We start from the raw sequence: 20,275 nt of genomic DNA, 5'->3' as shown, positions 1-20,275 counted from the left end.
ACCCCACCCACACCCCCCAAAAAATAATTTTAAGTTTATTTTTAAAAAATATTTTCAACTTCAAAATTTCAGTTTTTCATTCCTACCCCCAAACACTACACACACACACAAACACACAAAATATTAAGTTTGTTTTTAAAAAACATTTTCAACTTCAAATTTTTATTTTCTCACCCCTACCCTGGGACCCCCCTGCTAGCCCCCTATCAGACCCCTCCCCAACCCTGAAAAAGTAAGTTTTTTTATTACTTTTATAATACAATAAAACTAAATGAAGCATTTTCAACATATTTCATCTAAAAAAAAGACTAAAATATTTTCTCCATGTTGAATTCTTAAATAGAGTACTATTTACTCATGAAAATATGGGCAAACTAGTATTTTACCCAATCTATTTTTATCCATATCAAATATGACGGGTTGAATTGTTATTCATTTTATGTTGATCCATTTTCAATCCTCTCAAATTTAACCCAACCCACCCATTTGCCACCATTAAAATGCTAGTCGAAATGCCTTTTATATAGTTTTTATATACATAACTTTTAATTCAAACTTTTAAAGATTATTTATCCAAATTTATGCAAATTTAACTCTCGAAATTCAAAAGGTGTCGAAGAAATTAAAATGAAAAGGATTTATCTTCCAAATATTGAGACATAGAGTTGTGTGAAAAAATGGAGAAGAAAAAAAAACTAAACCAACACCTATGACTAGATATTGACCTGATACGCTCCTCAAGAAATAATATAAAATCACAATTTCATTATTGTACCTTTTAACATAATAAAATTAATGAGTTGAAAAATGACAATATTTAATAATAATGATAAAATAGGAATTTAGTGATGTATAATTATATAAACCATGCAAGTATAAATAGACATCTATTTTTATCATCTTTGAAGTTTCATTCACATTTATGGAATGACATTATCACCTGGAAATTTTCTTTAAACATTAAAATACAATACCATAATAATAATAATAATAATAATAATAATAATAATAATAATATATAAAGTCATCATCAAATTAAAATTGTCTTGTATTTGCATAAAGACAACTTAATTTTCAAAGTGTTCTATCACCCATAAAACTATTTAATATTTTTGTAAATGTTAAATAGAAGAGTCCAGATGACAAATTGGTAAGTAGAAGAGTTTAGAACACAAATTGATATAAGTATAAGGGTTTACCAGACCATTTAGCCAAACCTTTTCGAAGTCTATTACTCAATGGTCATTCAACTTTTCTATTTTAATGATTAAGGACGACGTAAGATGATGAAGTCGTCAAAAGAGAGCACCAACATTGATTTTGCTATGGAAAAAGCCATGAGATCGAAAAATTAGGGCTACTAACTGCTACTTTGAGATTAAATTCGGGGAAGTTGACATAAATTAATTAAATAATTAATAATTAAGAAAGAAAATGACACGTGACACTTTGAAGCTGGTTCATGGCAGTGAAAACACTTTATGACACGCCTCATATGCGTGGTAACAACTCAGACGAGGGAATGTGTCAAAATGGTTCATTTACAAAAATATTAAATAGTTCTATGGGGTGATAAGAACACTTTGAAAGTTAAAGTGTGTTTATGCAAATACAGAACAACTTTGATGGTGTATGTATTTTCTAAAAAAAAAACAAACTCAAAGGATGACTTAATGGTGAGACTAGAAAAGTCTGTACTTTAGGCGCATAAAATTTTGAGGCCACAAAATTATCTAGTGCTGATTTTATAATCTAATTTTCTCTTAAACAAGATTGAAGATTCTAAAAAAAAAAAGAGTATAAAATTCTATTAATTATAAAAGAAAGAAAAAGTACTTAGTTCTTAATAGGAATATTTTAGAGCTTTATACTAAACTATTTGAATCTTCATATTAACAAATAAAGTTTTTTTAATAATAACATCCAAAGCAATATATTGAGAACACATGGCTAATATATCTTATTAACTTGAATTTATTGTCACAATTATAATATTGTAATTACTCTATGAAGTCAGAGACATTGAAATAATTACTATGAGAAGAAAAAAAAGAAAGAAGATAACACTAATATTTTTCTATGTATGCATATATAGTTAAGACTTTAAATTAAAGTTTGGTATGTGGATAATGTTTCTGAGATATTAGATTTCTTATCGTCATTTTATTATATTCTTAATCGACCAAGTCATTATGGATATAAATATTTGTTTATATCAACCTAATATATTGAAGTGTATGAAGATGAATGACATTCAACCTAATATATTGAAGTGTATGAAGATGGATCACATTCATTGTTGTTAGTCTGTAATTGTAATTGGAGAACATATATAAACATTTTTTTGATATGGTTTGAGAATTCGATTTCAAACTCCAAGTTAAATCTTTTTATTTCTTATATTGTATTTTTATTGTAAACGAAAATGACATGTTATTTGTTTAGAAAGTATATTGGGAATATGGATTATTTGCTATAATAATTATTAAATAATGGCAAATTGTATGGACAAATATTATTTACCAAATATTTTCTCAAATCTGTCAATATATAAATAAAGCCTTAAAGTTATTCAATATAAATAAATATAAATAATCATGTTTTTATTGTTGGTATGAATTAATTTTTTTTTAATAGTTTACTCTTAAATTTTTTTTAAAAATCAATTATAGGGCGGATGTTTTCAAATTTTTATAGTTTAAGAATATGCTTAATTTAATTATGAATAAAAATGACAAGACAATCAAAACTCGCAGTTAATTTCTACTTCTTAATTTGTCTAAATTACTCTAATTTGAATTAATCGATTGTTTCTTAAATTCTCTGAGGTGTTTCTTTTAAAAAAAAAATTTCAAATTCAAACTAATTAGATTATCAAATCAATATAAAAATTATATATCAAATTATAATTGACATCATGTATTTTAAGAAGTAATGAAAATAAAAAATACAAAAAAATTTAAACATAAGAATTCTTTTCTAAGTTTTGATTTATCCATTCTGTTGAGCCGCATCAAGCTCCACATATCACTAAGTGGGTTGCGGGTCAAGCCGAGCCAACCAACTCTATTAAGAAAAAATAAATGTAAGTACATAATTTAATTTAATTTTAATGTTAAAATGTTAATATTAATATCTAAGCAGGCATACACAAGAACATAAAAAAATAACATAGGAACGATTCAACTGGATTTAGTCAATATTAACGTTTTTATATATAAGTCCACATTGTTACTCCTCAATGGGAACCAAATGCAGACCATTTTTTTTACCGATAGATTAGAAACTGTTTCTTGATCAAAATTGTAAATTTATCAAATATATTCCTGAGTTTTTATTATATTCATATTAATATTTTTAATATGCAAATTCTAGGATTTTTTTTTCAAGGTCCTTGAGTATTTTGATTTTTACAGTTTTGTTATTGAATAATGATTTTGAATTTATGTACATTGTTTGTAAATTCTTCAGTCCTGTCAAAAAAATTTGGATTATTAAATGCCTCGATATGTTTTTGTGAGACTTTTGTTTATATTCTTTGATTATTTATTAATAAGATAAAGTTGGTGAATTTTAACACTCTTGCAAATTTGTATACACCTGAAATTTGTTGCATGTAGGTTGTTTTACCTCAATCAAAACTTGTATACATTTATTGTATACACCTACAAATTTGTTTAATGTATGGTGTCAATTTCCATATGCCAAACTTTGATAAATCTTATGATTTTAAAGGTTGGCAAGATTTGTTAATATACATGTGCCAGTTTACTATACACCTGAAATTTGTTGCATGTAGGTTGTTTTACCTTAATCAAAACTTGTATACATTTATTGAATACATTTACAAATTTATTGAATGTATGGAGTCCATTTCCATGTGTCAAACTTTGATAAATCTTTAAGGTTGGCAATTTACTTAACACTTTAATTTTACAGATAATTATTTACCCTCCAGGCCTCCACAGAAAAGATCAAACTCCACAGATCCAAAATTTTCAAGATTATTTTCACTAAAAACATTCAATCTTTAAGGCACATCATCAAAGTGAATACATAGTTATAACTAAAAATTTAATTTGAGATGAAAAAATTATAATTTTTTCACTAATAAGAGCTTTAACTTCATCAAATCAATAAACACCTTCATAAGTAGTGATCTTGAAGCGAGAATAAGTTATAAAAATTTTTCATTTTTTTCGTTGTTCGTCACATTTAAGAATAATAAGTGAGAATAAATTGAAGTTATTCTCATTTAGTGATGGAAATTAAATAGGGGTATGAATGTTTCGAAGAAAGAGAAAAAAAAGGGGAGGAAGAGATTTATAGAAGAGAAAGAAGAAAGGGATGAGTGGTGTTCGAAAAAAAGGAGAAAGAGGGGTGCGGATGGAGGATTCGATGAAAGAATAGGGTGAAGTTGAAAAGTCTAAGAAAGAATTAGAATGTGAGGAGTTCAAAAAAGAAAATTAGAAAGTGGCGCAAGTGGTGGCTAAGGGTGGCAAGGGGTGATGGGGTTTTAGGAAGAAAAATGACTAGGATTGTTGGTGGACAGAGGTGATGGGGTGTGAGGAAGATGAAGAGAAATTCTTATTGGCTTAAAAGAAAATAAAAGTAGCCTAATTATTAGTTTTCTCTTTATTTTTTAATTTTTACGCGCTATTCTTTTTTCTATTTGCCACATTAGCCATTAAAGGGGTATTTAATTCACTTCAAAGTTGTTTAGGGCGATATTTGAACGCCCGTGTAGTTAAAGTGTAACATCTCGTAACTTTAAATAACTAAGAATAAGGTAAAAAACCAAGAATAATCATTTTTGGAAATAAATAGAAAAATCTGGAAAATTTCCTAAATTTTAAAGAGTGAGTTTTGGTCATTTTCAAACAGCCATAACTCTCAGCTCATGAGGAGTTACGGTGAGTTCTTTATATGGTTAGAAATCTCTTGGAAAGATATTTCCAACGGCGCCAAGTTTGCGCATTTTCGATGTCGTATGAGGGAGATATGTCTTTCAGAAGTTGGGCAATTGCACTGAGGAAAGTCCAATCCGAATTCTAGTAAGGGTGAAGTAGTCTTTTCACCTAGTATTGCCTAATTTATTTTAAGGGTTTATTAGGGGTAAAACCAAGTCCCAATTCAGTTTTAAAAAAGTTGAAAACACTTAGGGCTTGGGAGAAAAGAGAAGAGAAGAGGAAGACCAAGATTTCTTCAAGAACGCTAAGGTTTCGCTAGTGGAATTCGTCGGGGGTGATCCCTATCGAGGTATGTGAGATCTTTCTGTGTTGGATTCGTTCATCCACACACCAATATGTTTAATTCAGCAAGTTTTGTATTGATTGAATGATGAATTTTGAAGTTCTTGATGAAAAATTGTTGAAATCTTGTTGGTAGAATTGTAGTGTACCTTTAGTAGTTTTGATTCGTGTTTCTGTGCTTTTTACGAGTCTAAACTATTGGGTATTGAGGATATTAGTGATCCTAAGTGTTGGGAAAGATCCATGGAAGTTTGGGAGGTTTAGAGTTGAAAACTGGAGAAGAAAAGTCAGAAAACTAGTCTGACAGGCCCTGGCACGCCACGCCAGCCAGAGCGCCTGAGGACAATGTCTGTTCGTCAGGCTCTGGCGCCCCGCGCCTCTCAGAGCGCCAGGGTCACCTGGAGTTTCCATTCCTCCCTTATCTTTTTGTACTAGTTCCTAAGTAATGTACCTATCACTTCGAGTTGATTCTAGCGATCTAAGTACACCTAAACATCATGAAATCATCCATAAATATGAGATCATGATCTTTTAATTCATAATCCTATTCAAGGAAAGTTAAGATCAAAGTCAAAAATGTTAAGAATCTAGTCTAAAAGTTAAGAAGCAAGTCAAAGTAAGTTCTTAAAGATTTCTAGAGTCTTAAACAAACATTTTAACTTTGTTTTAAGGCTCAAGCTATAAGTTGAGCAAAGTAAAGAGTTTAGTTGAAATTCCTTTCTTCAAGAGTATATGGGGACTAAGTATCTCCAAAGAGAAGTAGGAATGTTTTCACATTTATACATGCAGGGAACTATGATTTCCAAGAGAGCTTTTTAATGCTAAGTTTTGAGTACTAATCTCATATCACAGAATCAGTATATTTTAAAAACATAAGAGCCAATATATATTTTTGGGAGTAGTATTGAGCACCGATGTGGGGATGCGAGTTCATATTAACTCAAGTCTCCATGTAAACCATGTAGCCATCATGGGTAGAAGAGGGTCACAGCTTTTAGATGAACCCTTTTCATAGTATACTAGTAGATCCATTAGGCAGTTCAGGTCCTATACTCTTGGCAAGGTTAGGATGGTCCGGCAGCGTAGGCGGAGTAACATTGTATCATTACTATAGCTCTTAAGTGATGATTGTCGGTTAGAGAAGCTCCCAGAGAAGTATTTTATTTTCATATACATCAGTTATTTGTATATTTACGTACATCTCAGATATTATTTGTATACTTGTATACATTCAGAGTTTACAACATGTTTCAATCAGTTTTTCTTTATAGTGTATTTACCTTTAAACTGCATATATTGAATAAGATTAGTAAATCATGATTTGAACAGATTCAAGGTAAGAGTTAAGGTAAGTGTCTTTTCTTACTCCTTTTCAAGCATAAGTGTTGTTTAACATTACAACTCGCATACACGTACATTCAATGTACTGATGCCAGTTGGTCTGCATGGTATCATGATGCAGACGCATGTAACGAGGATCGACATCCAGCGCACCGTTGATCCAGTTGACCATCCAGATTCAGTTGGTTAGCCTCCTTACATTCCGGAGGACATCTTTATTGCTTCTAGTTAGATCAATATATTTTGCGGTGTTTGTACCAACATTTATCTCAATCAGTTTAGAGTCTTAATAGACAGTTAGTAGTTCAGTAATCTTTACATTTTCATTCTAATGTTAAAGACTTGGGTTGCCATTTTGGCCAAGTTGAATGTTTAAACTTTTAAAACATTTTAGATAGTATTATTGTTCAGTTCAGTTAAATTCTTTTATCATTATAAGTGTGATAGTTGTCTTTTGCTGAGTTAAGTAAGCCAGACCAAGGGTTCAATCGAGGCCACCAATAGTCACTGAGCGTCAGTCCCGCCCAGGATTTAGGCTCGGGGCGTGACTTAAAGTAATAAAGTAAGTTTTGCAGCCAAGTTCTGAGGGATTTGATGTACTTTCTCTTCTTTAAAGTCAAAATGTTGGTAAGTTGTGAAGAAGGAAAAAATTATTTTTCTTCCGTAGCACATTTGGAGGCTACTGCATTTGTCCTTTAAAAAAGGAATGGTCATTTTTTATTCTCAAATACACCAAAAACTGAGAGAAAAGAAGAGTAAGACATTACATAGGGAAATAGTTTGCGAGGAAAAATAGAAAGTGTGAGCGATGTTGTAGTGCGATGGGAAAATCAAAAGAGATTTTTTTTAGTGTGTAGCGATCTTTGAAGTTTTCACACGATCTACAAGTGTAAAAATTCTTATTATAGTGATATATGTTGCTCCTCTCTGGCCGTTCTTTTCTCTTTATTCAAAAGGATTTTCACGTAAAATCTTGGTGTCATTATTGATCTTTTTATTCTTGTTGATTAGCCGTATAGTGGTGCTCCACTTTTACTGCTTTTATTACCGCAAATATTATTTCTATGTCGTATTTATTCTCAATGATCGATATCAGAGCACAAGTTCTGCCCATTTATAGAAATATTTTTTTTGCAATTTGTTGTACTATACTTAGTGACAAAAAAATATCTTGAGTAAAATACGATGTAAGAAAATTAAACGATGATAGTGATTTCTAAACTTGACATAGAAGGATGAGAGATTTTCTCATCAAACGGGATTTGCACAAGGCATTAGCGGAAATTCAAAAGCTCAAATCCATGAAACTTGAGGATTGGGATGAAATGGATAAATATTGCTAGTGTAATCAAGTTGCACTTAATTGATAATGTAGAACATCATCGATGAAGAAAGTGCATGCGGCATTTGAACAAAGTTAGGAAGTCTATATATGTTCAAAAAGCGGACAAATCAATTGTACCTAAAGAAACAGTTACACGAATTACATATCGATGAAAGTACACTTTTTTGTTTCATTTAAATGTGCTTAACAAACTAATCACACAACTAGCAAACCTCAGAGTAAAAATTAAAGAGGAAGATAAAGTCATAATGCTCCTAAATTCGTTGCCATCTTCCTATGATAATTTGGCAACAACCATCTTACATGGTAAGAACTCTTTAAGCTGAAAGATATCACTTTAGTTGTTCTACTTAATGAGAAGATGAGAAAAAAAAACCTGAAAGCCATGGATAGGCTCTTATTGCAGAAAGTAAAGGTATGAGTTACCAAAGGAGTTTAAGTAACTACAATAGATCCAAAAATCATGGAAAGTCCAAAGTCCGATCAAAATCAAAAATCTGAAATTGCTACAATTGCGATCAACTGGGTCACTTAAAAGAGATTGTCCAAATTTAAAAAAGAAGCAAATGAGAAAGTAGTGGCCAGAAGAACAATAACAACATAGTTGTCTTGGTGCAAGATAATGACAATATTGTTCTCTTCATAAACGAAGAAAAAGAATGCATACACTTGGTGGGTCTAGAGTTAAAATTGGTGGTTGACAAAACATCATCTTACCATGCTACACTAGTGAGAGATATTTTTTGCAAATTTGTAGCAGGTTATTTTGGTAATGTGAAAATGGGTAACACTAGCTACATTACTAAAAAATTGTGGGGATTGGAGACATTTGCATAAAGACAAATGTTGGATGCACATTGATTTTGAAAGATGTGTGCCACAAACCTGATTCGCAAATGAACTTGATCTCGAAAGTTGTTTTGGACGAGAGAGATATGATAACTACTTTGCAAATAAAAATGGAGACTCATCAAGGGGGCATTGGTACTTGCAAAAGAAGTTGCTTGTGGCACCTCGTACAAGACAAATGCAAAAAATGTCAAGGTGAATTGAATGCGACTTACGAAGATATTTTTGCAGATTTTTAGCATAGACGAATAAGTCATATGAGCGAGAAAGGATTACGAATTCTTGTCAAAAAAGCACTAGTCTCTTTTAGCAAAGGTACAAAGATAAAACCTTGTAATTACTGTTAATTTGATGAGAAATGTAGCGTCTCATTTGAAACATCATCGAAAAGAAAGTTGAATACACTTGATTTGGTATATTCTGATTTTTTTGGTTCAATAGAGATAGAATCGATGGACGACAATAAATGCTTCGTTACTTTTACTGATGATGATTCACAAAAATTGTAGGTTTATATTGAAAATCAAAGATTAGATATTTGAAATATTTCAAAGTTTCATGCTCTGGTAGAAAAATAGATGAGTCAAAAGCTAAAACGTCTTTGAACTAAAAATGGAGATAAAGTACACTTTAAGAGATTCAGACCATGAAATCAAACATAAAAAGACAGTTCCTGAAACCCCACAACACAATTAGAGTTGTCAAAATGGGTGTAGTCTTTTAAGTCGACCCAATTCAATCCTTGAATTAAGTGAGGTTGGGCCTAATTTTTTAGCTCATTGAGGATCAATGATTTCTAGCCCAATCTTATTTGGCCTGCTAGCCTCGTAAGCCCAACCCGCGAGCATCAGAGGCCAGTACGTGGGCTATGAATGTTGAAAATATTTACTATATATATTTTAAGTAGTGGTCAATAAATATTTATAAAATATAAAATCAAGAACTCATTTGCAGATCTTTTATATTTTAGGGTCATTATCCCACTAAATTTTCTTTTTAGCCCAAGCCTATTATTCCACTAGGGTTTTGATTCATTTTTAATTTTAATTATAAGTATATAAAATTATATATTCTGTTTTGTTCTTAACTGAGCAGTCTTTCTCTTTCAATTTAGACATTACAGTTTTGAAGTTTTAATGTTTAACAATACAAATTCGAGTTCAACAAATCTTTTCAAACTTATTCGAAGTTTAATTTGAAGATTCATATTGATACAGGTAAGAATCTATCATTTTCTGATTTGTTTCTTCTAAAGAAAAACAAGCTGAACTTTGTTCTAATCGAGTTCATCTTTTGTGATAGTTTCATATATATCATCTTTTTTTCTTAATTATTTTCTTGATGTATAATATCATGTGTATCATATAATGTTTTTTTTAATGGTGGATTATTTCAGTATGAGGAATAAGCTTTTCTTTTTGGAATCATTCTTACTTCTAATGAGTATCTCTAATAAAGGTCATCAACGTTCGATACTCTTAGATACTCTTTCTAAGAAATCAATGTTCATTTTTTAGTTGAAGGGTTGACCTATCACAAGTTGTGGCCTACTTATGGGTGGTTGACTGCTATTTTATAGGCCTTTAACTTAAAAGGGTCAGATCGTCTTAACCCATTTATCTGTCTAGTTAGGATTGGATTGTGTCAGTCCATTTTGATAGTCTAAATATAATGGTGTAACTGAGAGAATGAATCACACAATTGTTAAGAATGTGGTAAACATGCTCAAAATGGATAAATTGCCTAAGACACTCTGGGTGAAGTAGTTCGAACAACATGTTACCTTATATATCAATTGTAGTCTGTTAGTTACATTGCAGTTTGATATTCCAAAAAGAGTTTTGACCAATAAGGAGATGTCCTACTCGCATTTGAAGGTGTTCAGTTGCAAAGCTTTTACATATCTATCGAAGGAATAAAGAACCAAGCTAGATGATAAATCAGTTCTCTACATATTCATCGGATAAAGAGATGAATAGTTCAGATACATACTGTGAGATCCTTTAAAGAAAGTCATTAGAAGTAGAAATGTAATCTTCCGAGAAAGTTAAGTTGAAAGTAGTGATGATTTGTCCAAGATGGATAAGAAAAAGAATGGTATAATCCCTAATCTTGTTACCGTTCCTTTTACTTCTAACCATCACATAAGTGCATAAAGTACGATCGATGAAGTTGTTGAATAGGAAAAACAACCTAATGAGATCATTGAGCAGGGGAGCAACTTGGTGATAATATCGAGAAAATGGAGTACTCAAAAGAAGAAGAACAATCTCTACATCTAAGGAGATCAGAAAGGCAAAGGGTAGAGTCATCCAAGTACCCTTCCTCAAAGTATGTCCTCATCAATAATGAAAGAGAGCCAGAAAGTTTTCAAGTGATGCTATCTCACCTAGAAACCATGCAAGAAGAAATAAAATCTTTAAAGAAAAATGACACGTACAAGCTAATTGAACTTTCAAAAGGCAAAAGACAGCTCAAGTGCAAGTGGGTCTTTAAACTCAAGAAAGGTAGAAATAACAAGTTAGTTAGTTACAAAACTAAATTGGTTGCAAAAGGTTTCAAACAAAAGAAAGGTATTGATTTTGATAAAATCTTTTAACCTATTGTCGAAATGACTTTTATTCAAACTATTTTGAGCCTAGTAGCCAGCCTAGATCTTGAAGTGGAGCATATTGACGTGAAATCTTCATTTCTTTATAGAGATTTGAAAAATGTATGTGAAGCAACCAGAGGGATTTGCGGTATCTGTAAGGAAACACATGGTGTAAAAATGGAATATATGTAAGTTATAGCATGACATAGGATCCCATTCGAAGCTCTCTATCAAGAATTGTTTTCAATCCTAGACTTGAACCCGAGACATCTAGTTAAGAGAGGAACAACCACATTCACACAGTACATCCTTTCGTGGTCTTAAATATCAATATTGATATACAAATGACAAAAATATATTCAATGTAGTTTATACACAGAGTAAACAAACTCTATGTACACATAATATTATAAAAATCGAATAGATTACATAAAGTCTCTTAAACTAGTACTTTATTTTTAAAAAAGACGTTTAAACTTTACGAAAATCCTATTTTATCCCATGAAAAAACAAATGGTATATGGGCTAACAATTTTATCAAATGTTTCTTAAATTATAATTTTAAGTTATATAAGCTTAACAATATACAAATGTATACTAAAATCTATTAAAAAGTAGTTGCAGATTCCACCCATCTCTTGTGCAACTTGAATACTTTGCTTATTTTGGCACGTGCAGTACGTGTGAATCGCACGCTCCAAAGATAAGGTCAGAAAACACTTCATCCGTGCCAAGCATATGCTTAGACACGCTTGGCTTCCTTCACACGCGTGAGAAACCTAGCCTTCGCATGCTCGCCGTCCACCACCATCGATCTCTCCCTCCTCCGCCGGATCTTCGCCGGAAAATCCTCCGGAACACATAACTCTCCTCTTCTCTCCTTCTGGTTCTGTCTGTTGGAAATATACTTCCTTCACTCTGCTCCGGCCAATTCGCCGGAATATTTGTTCTTGTATAGATATGAATCTGGTTACTCAGCGATAACCGTCGGCTTCGGTGCATGTCTTACAACAACTAGATAGACCGGTGTAAGTCATCTACATCTTTTTTTAAGTGAAATTTTTTGTTGAAAACGATGGATGATTTTTTCTAGATGACCAAACAAACAGGAGTGGTCATATAAATGTACCTTTGTTGAAAAAATATACATCAATGGACCTGAATTGAGCATAAGAATCTTATAGACAAGCCCAACTGAACTGGGATTGAGATCGGGATGTAGCCAGATTGAAAAGAAGGTGGTAATATAAGCAAAATTAATGTCTTTGTTTGGACGGTGCCAAAAATCATGCTTTATTTGTTAGCTCAGATAGTTGAAGTAGATGAATTATTGGTAGCTTCTAGATGGATTTGGGAAGACTGCACGACATTTTCTTTCATTTTGTGCATGACAGTTAAGTTCTACACACCAAGTAGTGTATTTTTACAGTATCTATAAGTTACTTACCGCTTTTCAAAGAAACTTGTTCAAGCTTATTCTAGACTATTTGTATTTGGTTGTTAGCTAATCTCAGGGTGTAATTGTGATATGGTTGTTTATAATATGTAAAACTTTACACATATTGACTTGCAATTTGGAAGAGTAATATTCCTATTTGGTATAAGTTGGCTATTAAGTTTTCTAGTTAAATGGCCAATATCTTAAGTAGTGGCTCCATCCTTCATGTCTTCTTTGAAATGCCTTTTGAGATCTAAACATATTGATATTTTGCTTTTGAAGTTCTTTTGTTGAAATCAGGGAGGTGAAGAACCAAACTTCACTAATCATATCAAAAATGTCTTCTGGAATACTTTAGTCCAATTATTATGCTGAAGCATGGTAAGTGTAAGCAATGTCATCTACATCTGAGGTTTGTAAAACTCGAGTAAAAGAAGTGGAAGAAAGCTGGAATGGCATCAGAGATGCAGAGATATGATACAAACGAAGATGACGAAGAGATGGGAATGGATGTGAAAGAAGAAGATGATGAGGATGAGGATGATGAAGAGAAGAATGCTGCCATGCATGCAATAGCAGGTTTTGATGGGGTACATGGATCTAGCAGCAGTAGTAGGTTTCAACACCATCAGCAATATCAGGAGCAACCAACCCCAGGGGGATCCCGTAGATGTAGGCCATTAGAAGAGAAGGAAAGAACAAAGCTTAGGGAGCGACAGCGAAGAGCTATTACTGCGAAGATCTTGGCTGGACTCCGAAGGCATGGGAACTATAACCTTAGAGTTAGGGCCGATATCAATGATGTAATTTCTGCTTTGGCAAGGGAAGCAGGTTGGGTTGTTCTTCCAGATGGAACCACCTTTCCCTCAAGATCACAACCACAGGTAACTCTCCTCCATTTTAAGCAATGTTCTAGTCTTTTTTTCCTGATAACAAAGTTCATATACAGTCTCACCGTTTTTAAGTGAGGCAAGATGAAAGATCATCAATTTGGAGAATTTTTGTCTACTGATACTTGTGCATCAATCTTGTTTTGTTTCTAGTAGATCTTGAGAAAACCCAATTGTGGTGTTGTTTTTCAAATATCTACAGGGCACAGGTTCTGCTGGTGGAACACCCACCACAATGGTGACTTCATCATCTTCACATATACCTACACAACATATTCCACCTGGTTCGTTGAAAGGTGTGCCTTCTGGGTTTCAGAACACAGATGATCAGAGTGCCTGTCAAATGAAAAGTGTTCTTGTTCCTACTTCATCCCCTTATGATTCATCATCCACTGCGCGATCACAAACTTCAGCCATGGTGGCAGATGGACTAGACACACAAAATGACCCATTTCTTGTAGGGTCTGCGGATTCAATCGACAAGCAGGTGAAATGGGTAGAGCTTCAATCTGTTGTAGAACATGTAAATTAGTACGAACACATTTTCACTTTGCCAATTCATTTGTGTATAAATCCGTTGAAGTGTCAAAGCAAGAAAATAATACTTTTACAATCCTGTATATATGGTGTATCATATGTGTGAAGTCGACATTTTTGTTTGAATACCTTTTCAAGCCGTAGTTTTGCTGTTTCAATGGACCTGTAAGAGCATTTGATAATGTTACTGTTTCTGAAATACTTTGTTAGGTTGTTGACATCCACACAAAACTACAGGAGCGTGATTTTGCTGGGACACCCTACATTCCTGTTTATGTTATGCTACCTGTGAGGCTTCTGAACTTAGACCTTGTTAATTCTTCGTTGTTCTTCCCAGTTCTCAGTCTCCAGTATCTTTTCTCCATTTCCCTAGCAACTGGATCCTTTTGACATGGAATTGTGTCTTCAATCTACTTCCATTCTTATAAACTTTAGAAGTCAAGGGCTGTTGTTTTACAGCTTTCCGCAATTCATATGTGGATAACCTGATGCTTTTTTGCATGGTGTTATATTGGCAGTTAGGAGTTATTAATATGAAGTCTGAGCTTGTTGATGCGGATGGTCTAGTAAAGCAGTTGAGAGTGCTAAAATCAATAAATGTTGATGGTGTGATGGTGGATTGCTGGTGGGGCATAGTAGAGGCAAATGCTCCACAGGATTATAACTGGAATGGATATAAACGGCTTTTTCAAGTTGTGAGGGAGCATAAACTCAAAATAAAGGTGAGATTGACATGCGTTTTGTTGTGACTCCATTTTTCTTCCACTTCATCTAATTCTTTTACGTGAGTTAATGCAATAATGGGGAAAGAGGATGGTTTTTTTACTATCAACTGTTAAAGATAAGTACATAATTCATAAACAAAATGTTCATTTGGAACTTGTGATTGTCACTATAGTTATTGCATCAATTTAGATTGCAATGTTTTGAGGTTTTAACTGTAATCAGGTTGTGATGTCTTTCCACGAATGTGGAGGTAACATTGGTGATGATGTTTGCATTCCACTGCCTCACTGGGTATCCGAAATCGGTCGAAGCAATCCTGATATATACTTTACAGACAGAGCAGGACGACGGAACCCTGAATGTCTCTCATGGGGAATAGACAAAGAACGAGTTTTGCGAGGCCGCACCGCTGTAGAGGTATGTTATGTGACCTCGGTCAGACTGCATGTAATCTTATGTTATGACCTAGTGCTGTAATGATAACAGGAGTATTTGTGTAGTGAATGTCTTCTAGTTATTTTGAGGTTAAGAGATCATTTTCCATCTTTCTTTTTTTTTTTTTGGATCGAGGATGGGGTTGAAGAAGAAAAACAACCTCTATTGACCACAAAAACTTCCAAGTTCCCAGACGATCAAATGTGCCAGAGAAGTGAAATATTTCAGAATATTTCACTTCTCTGAATAGATGGGTTGAAGAAGAACTATTAATTAGATGCCACTGAAATTGTTGTTTCTGGGCAAATAATTACTATATTAATTAGTATATAACTAAATTGAATTAGGCATAAACAAAAATAGGAGGACTAGATTATTTTTTTTATAAAAAGGGCAGACTGCAGAAAATAGAAAACAGAGTACTAAAAACAGAGGAATGAGAAGCTGTGCACAGTGGCATATGGTTAAGAGTCGTGAAAGAAGAGCAGAAGAAGAAAGAAGACCAAGAAGATAAAGTGCTGACTGTTGCGAAGCAGAGGAGAAAGAAGAGGAAGAAGAAGAAGAAAAAAGTGCTGACTGTCGCGAAGCAGAGGAGAAAGAAGAAGAAGAAGAAGAGAGAAGAACATAGAAGCGTACTTGAAGTCTGAAGAGGAGTCGTTGAAGTCTGAACTTTGGAGAAGAAAGTTATGGTTTGTGGCTTTGTGCAAATAAACCCTAATATTGCCTTTTAACCACTCGCCTTTGTGAGATTGCCTCACCTTGCTAGTAGGAGGCGACAAGGCCTCGCCTCTTGCCGCCAAAGGCGATAAGGCGAGCACCTTTCACAACACTGGCTGTACTCATCATATTAATTTTGCTTGTAAGAGGTTTTACGATTCACAGAAATCCAATTTTCTTCTTTATTTGACTACCTTTGTCAAAGATTTTATCATACCCAGATACTCGTAAAAAAGGATAATAGTAATATCTTACCTAGATGTTTATCTTTTTGAGTAATGTAGGTCTACTTTGATTATATGAGAAGCTTTCGAGTTGAATTTGATGAGTTCTTTGAGGATGGTATTATTTCCATGGTTGAAGTTGGACTAGGACCATGTGGGGAGCTAAGATATCCCTCTAATCCTGTAAAGCATGGGTGGAGGTATCCTGGAGTTGGTGAATTCCAGGTAATTTCTTTTTAACGCTCTTTGAAGTTGTCATTAGTAGTTGACATATCTTTGAATGACATGCAAAAGAATTTGATTGTCAAATCTTTCTCTGTTTATACGTCACTATATTCCTGTCTGAGGTCAGACTTGAAAAGCAAAGGTTTGTCGAAGTGATTACACTATATTAGGGTCTCTGTAAAAAAGTAGAGCCAAAGATGTACTACAGTCACATGTGTGTGACCATTTATGGCATCAATATGACTTTCTTGTCTCCCATAGTTTTTTTTTTTTTGACAATTGATTCTTGTCTCCCATAGTGTTATGACCAGTATCTGCTGAAAAAACTGCGGAAGGCAGCTGAAGCAAGAGGACACTCATTCTGGGCACGAGGACCCGATAATGCTGGTTCTTACAATTCACGGCCACAAGAGACTGGATTTTTTTGTGACGGGGGTGATTATGATGGGTATTATGGTAGGTTTTTCCTGAATTGGTACTCTCAAGTTCTGATTGACCATGCAGATCGCGTGCTTTCTTTGGCCAAGTTAGCTTTTGATGGGACATGCATTGCTGCAAAGGTTAGTCATCTTTAAGGAAATGATTTTAATTTATGATACATTACCAGTTGCTATATTCTTCTCTCTACAAAAAGCAGTGGCAATTTAAATTGTTGCTATAATATGACAAAAGTTCCTTTTCTTCTGTCTATAAGTGACTTCCTTTAATTTTCAGTTTTATACCAATAACAACATACCTAGTGAAATCCCACTTCATTTTTATACCATTTACTTCTGGTTTTCTTTATCCAAAAAATTATCCTTACACTGATTTAAATAAATAGGTTCATGGCATGTTTTGAGCTTTCCTGTAACTGTCATTATGCTCATTGGAGAACTGTTTTGTTTGCGTTGACGTTCTTTTCAGTAACAAAAAGTTATTTTCTTAACAAATTTCAAGAAGCTTGAATCAAGGGACAGATGTACATGACCTCATAAGAAAAGAATGAAAAAATGATGTTTCCTAACGAAATTATAGTGGAACAGCCAGCAGCCATGTTCAACCAACAATGTACTATTAGAGGCAATTTAGCTCTTACTATTACTTGAAAACTGAAAAGGAATAACCAACTTCTGTTCTGTCATGTTCACATTGCTGGGACCTTATTTATTCTCTCTTCATCTTGTCTTCTTGTCCAACCTTGGTAACCTTTGCCTATGGAAAGCAATTTGGTAGTTAGAACTGAGAAATGACTCAGGGGTGGCAATCCACCAAACCATTGCAAACTAACTTGCATTATTTACCAAGCAGGGTTTCCATAAAGCTTATCCTTTAAAATGATAATGTGAACAACTACTTCTAAGTGATTAAAGAATTCCAAGACCTGATTCTACCTCCTGGACTTCGGAGTGTAAAAGTTTACAGCTTTACACTTTGAACGTTCCGCCTATGATAAGATTGATGAATATGGAAAAAATTTTATAGCTGACCCAGCTAGTTCGGAATTGAGGCATAGTTGATTAATTCACTGGTCCAAAAACTGCCATTAATGACTTTAGGGTTTTCCATATGCACAGCTGTAGTCTCAGACTGACTAAAACATTCAAGGAACAAATGTTGGTGGCAAATCCAGACTAGTACTGCACTTCCATTTCCAAGGCCATAGTGGATATCTGCTAAAGTCAAAAACAATACCAAGTTTCTCAGATTCAAACCCATACACTCAGAAGAGTTGTTTTCCTTAAAAATAGTTTAGAGCTTTAATGGTATTCTTGCAGATGACAAGCCCAACATTAACTCTCCAAAAAATGACAATCAAAAATTCAAAGTCCAAACACTCGGAAAATAATTCCATAAAAGAGAACTGAGTACGTTTTTTTTTCCTTCTGGAGGTTCTATAGTCTAACTTTCCATACTGTTTCGAGTTCTAGGTCTCACAAAATAATTCAGGTTTTCTTGCAAATACCATTTTGTTGAAATTCATGCTCTTGAATGGAAAGTAGATTATCCTTGCTTTGTCTTTTATTTGAAGTTTGCTAGAAGCAAAAATTGTTTTTTTATTATAGGTATAGTTGATCCAATTTCTACCATATTTTAAATCTAAGCAGCTATCAGGAATTCATTGGTGGTATAAGACAGCTAGCCATGCTGCTGAATTAACAGCTGGTTTTTATAACCCGAGCAATCGAGATGGTTATGTTGTGATTGCTGCAATGCTGAAGAAGCATGGAGCTGCATTGAACTTCAAGTGTGCTGAAATGAGGATGTTAGAGGAGCCAGTGGACTTCTGTGACGCACTAGGTGATCCTGAAGGATTAGCCTGGCAAGTAAGCTTCAAGCACTAAAACTAGAGTTTCACCTCTGCTGAAGGATAATTGTCTACTAAATAGACAATTTCCTATCCATATTGCATAGTCGAACCATTATGTTAACTGCATTTTAATTTATTTTGCCTTTGAAATCTCATAACAGGTGCTGAATGCGGCTTGGGATGTTTCTCTGCCAGTTTGCAGTGAAAACGCACTTCTGTGTCATGATAGAGGAGGCTACAATTGTTTACTGGAAAAAGCGAAACCCTTGAATGATCCGGATGGGAAACATATTTTTGCTTTTACCTACCTTAGGCTCAGTCCCCTTCTCATGGACGGACAGAACTACATGGAATTTGAACGATTTGTTAAGCGAATGCATGGTAAAGGATTTGAAATATTTCAACTCTTCAATCAATTTTTTGGTTAGATTTGTGGTTGACTAGTTTCCGATTAAATTGGGTAGAATTAGTTGGATCAATACTCGAGAGTTCAATACATGTCTACAAAACTTTAGTTGGATCAGTACTCGAGAGTTCAATACATGTCTACAAAACTTTAATATCAGTATGAATTGAACTTAGGATCAGTGCTATTGTGAATATTCATCACATCACTAGCGTTGTCTTGCAAGATAATAATTGATAACTAGTTAACCGCGGGATATGCTGAGTGAAATCATGGCTGATGGTCATCATATCGATAAGTTAGCTCATTGCCTTCATCGTCTAAGATTCTTCGTGTGTATAAATTGATTATAAACCATGTTATTTATCTCAGTTAGTTCAAATAACTTGTGTTTTAATGAAGGTTACTATTCAGCCAGCTATTTATTGACCCATCATCCTCAAGATCATCTCATATAACACAATTCTGGTGACTTTGTGGTTGGTTCTTGTCTGTTTTGCAGGGGAAGCAGTCCTTGAGTTCCCATCGTAGTTTGGGAGAGCAAGCAAAGTTTCATCTTCCTTTGGGAAAGCAGGATTATATTTATTTTTATAGTATCCTCTGGTTTGGTGTTGTAGCTCGATGTGACCTAAGATATATTACTCGTGTTGAAGATGACCACATACCGTCTTGTAGAAAGCAAAACTAGCTTAAGTTGCTGGAAGGATGGGATTACTAGTAAGAAGTAATGAAGAAACTAGATCTTAAAACAGTGATGTACTTGTCATGTGGATTATTCAATCCGATAGCAAGGTGTAAGAATTATGTTACATGTGCCTTCAATAAGCATATATTCAGCTCAATAATCTTTGGAACTGCAAAATATGTTGTGCAATTTTACAGTCAAATTTTGCATGTCAAAACAAATAGCAGAAATGAAGTGAGCACCAATAGTCATCATGCAGTGGCAAGTTATTTTCAAGATGAATTGGCAGTTAGGGCCTGAATGTTGGCCACCATCCCCTACC

General features: G+C 33.8%; 1 protein-coding gene across 7 annotated transcripts; it reads left to right on the top strand.

Annotated features, from left to right (window-relative positions):
• Positions 1–11,893: 11,893 nt before the first annotated feature.
• Positions 11,894–20,130, top strand: LOC107005078 (beta-amylase 7). 7 transcript variants are annotated; one of them, XM_027916109.1, is made up of 11 exons: positions 11,898–12,408; positions 13,119–13,702; positions 13,911–14,231; positions 14,456–14,533; positions 14,764–14,967; positions 15,194–15,388; positions 16,408–16,572; positions 16,872–17,132; positions 18,660–18,878; positions 19,024–19,243; positions 19,771–20,130. In XM_027916109.1, the coding sequence occupies exons 2-11, from the start codon at positions 13,271–13,273 to the stop codon at positions 19,797–19,799; spliced, it is 2,124 nt and encodes a 707-aa protein (XP_027771910.1). In that variant the 5' UTR covers positions 11,898–12,408; positions 13,119–13,270; the 3' UTR covers positions 19,800–20,130. The 7 variants fall into 7 exon arrangements, with proteins under 7 accessions (XP_027771914.1, XP_027771910.1, XP_015059054.1 ...); XM_015203568.2 differs by having other exon boundaries at positions 13,101–13,702; XM_015203576.2 differs by having other exon boundaries at positions 11,899–12,408; positions 13,101–13,702; positions 13,911–14,204.
• Positions 20,131–20,275: the final 145 nt, after the last annotated feature.

Source organism: Solanum pennellii, chromosome 1 (genome assembly GCF_001406875.1).
Source record: "Solanum pennellii chromosome 1, SPENNV200".
Lineage (NCBI taxonomy): Eukaryota > Viridiplantae > Streptophyta > Magnoliopsida > Solanales > Solanaceae > Solanum > Solanum pennellii.
Note: the sequence above shows the minus strand (reverse complement) of the source record. Positions and strands in the feature narration are given on the sequence as shown.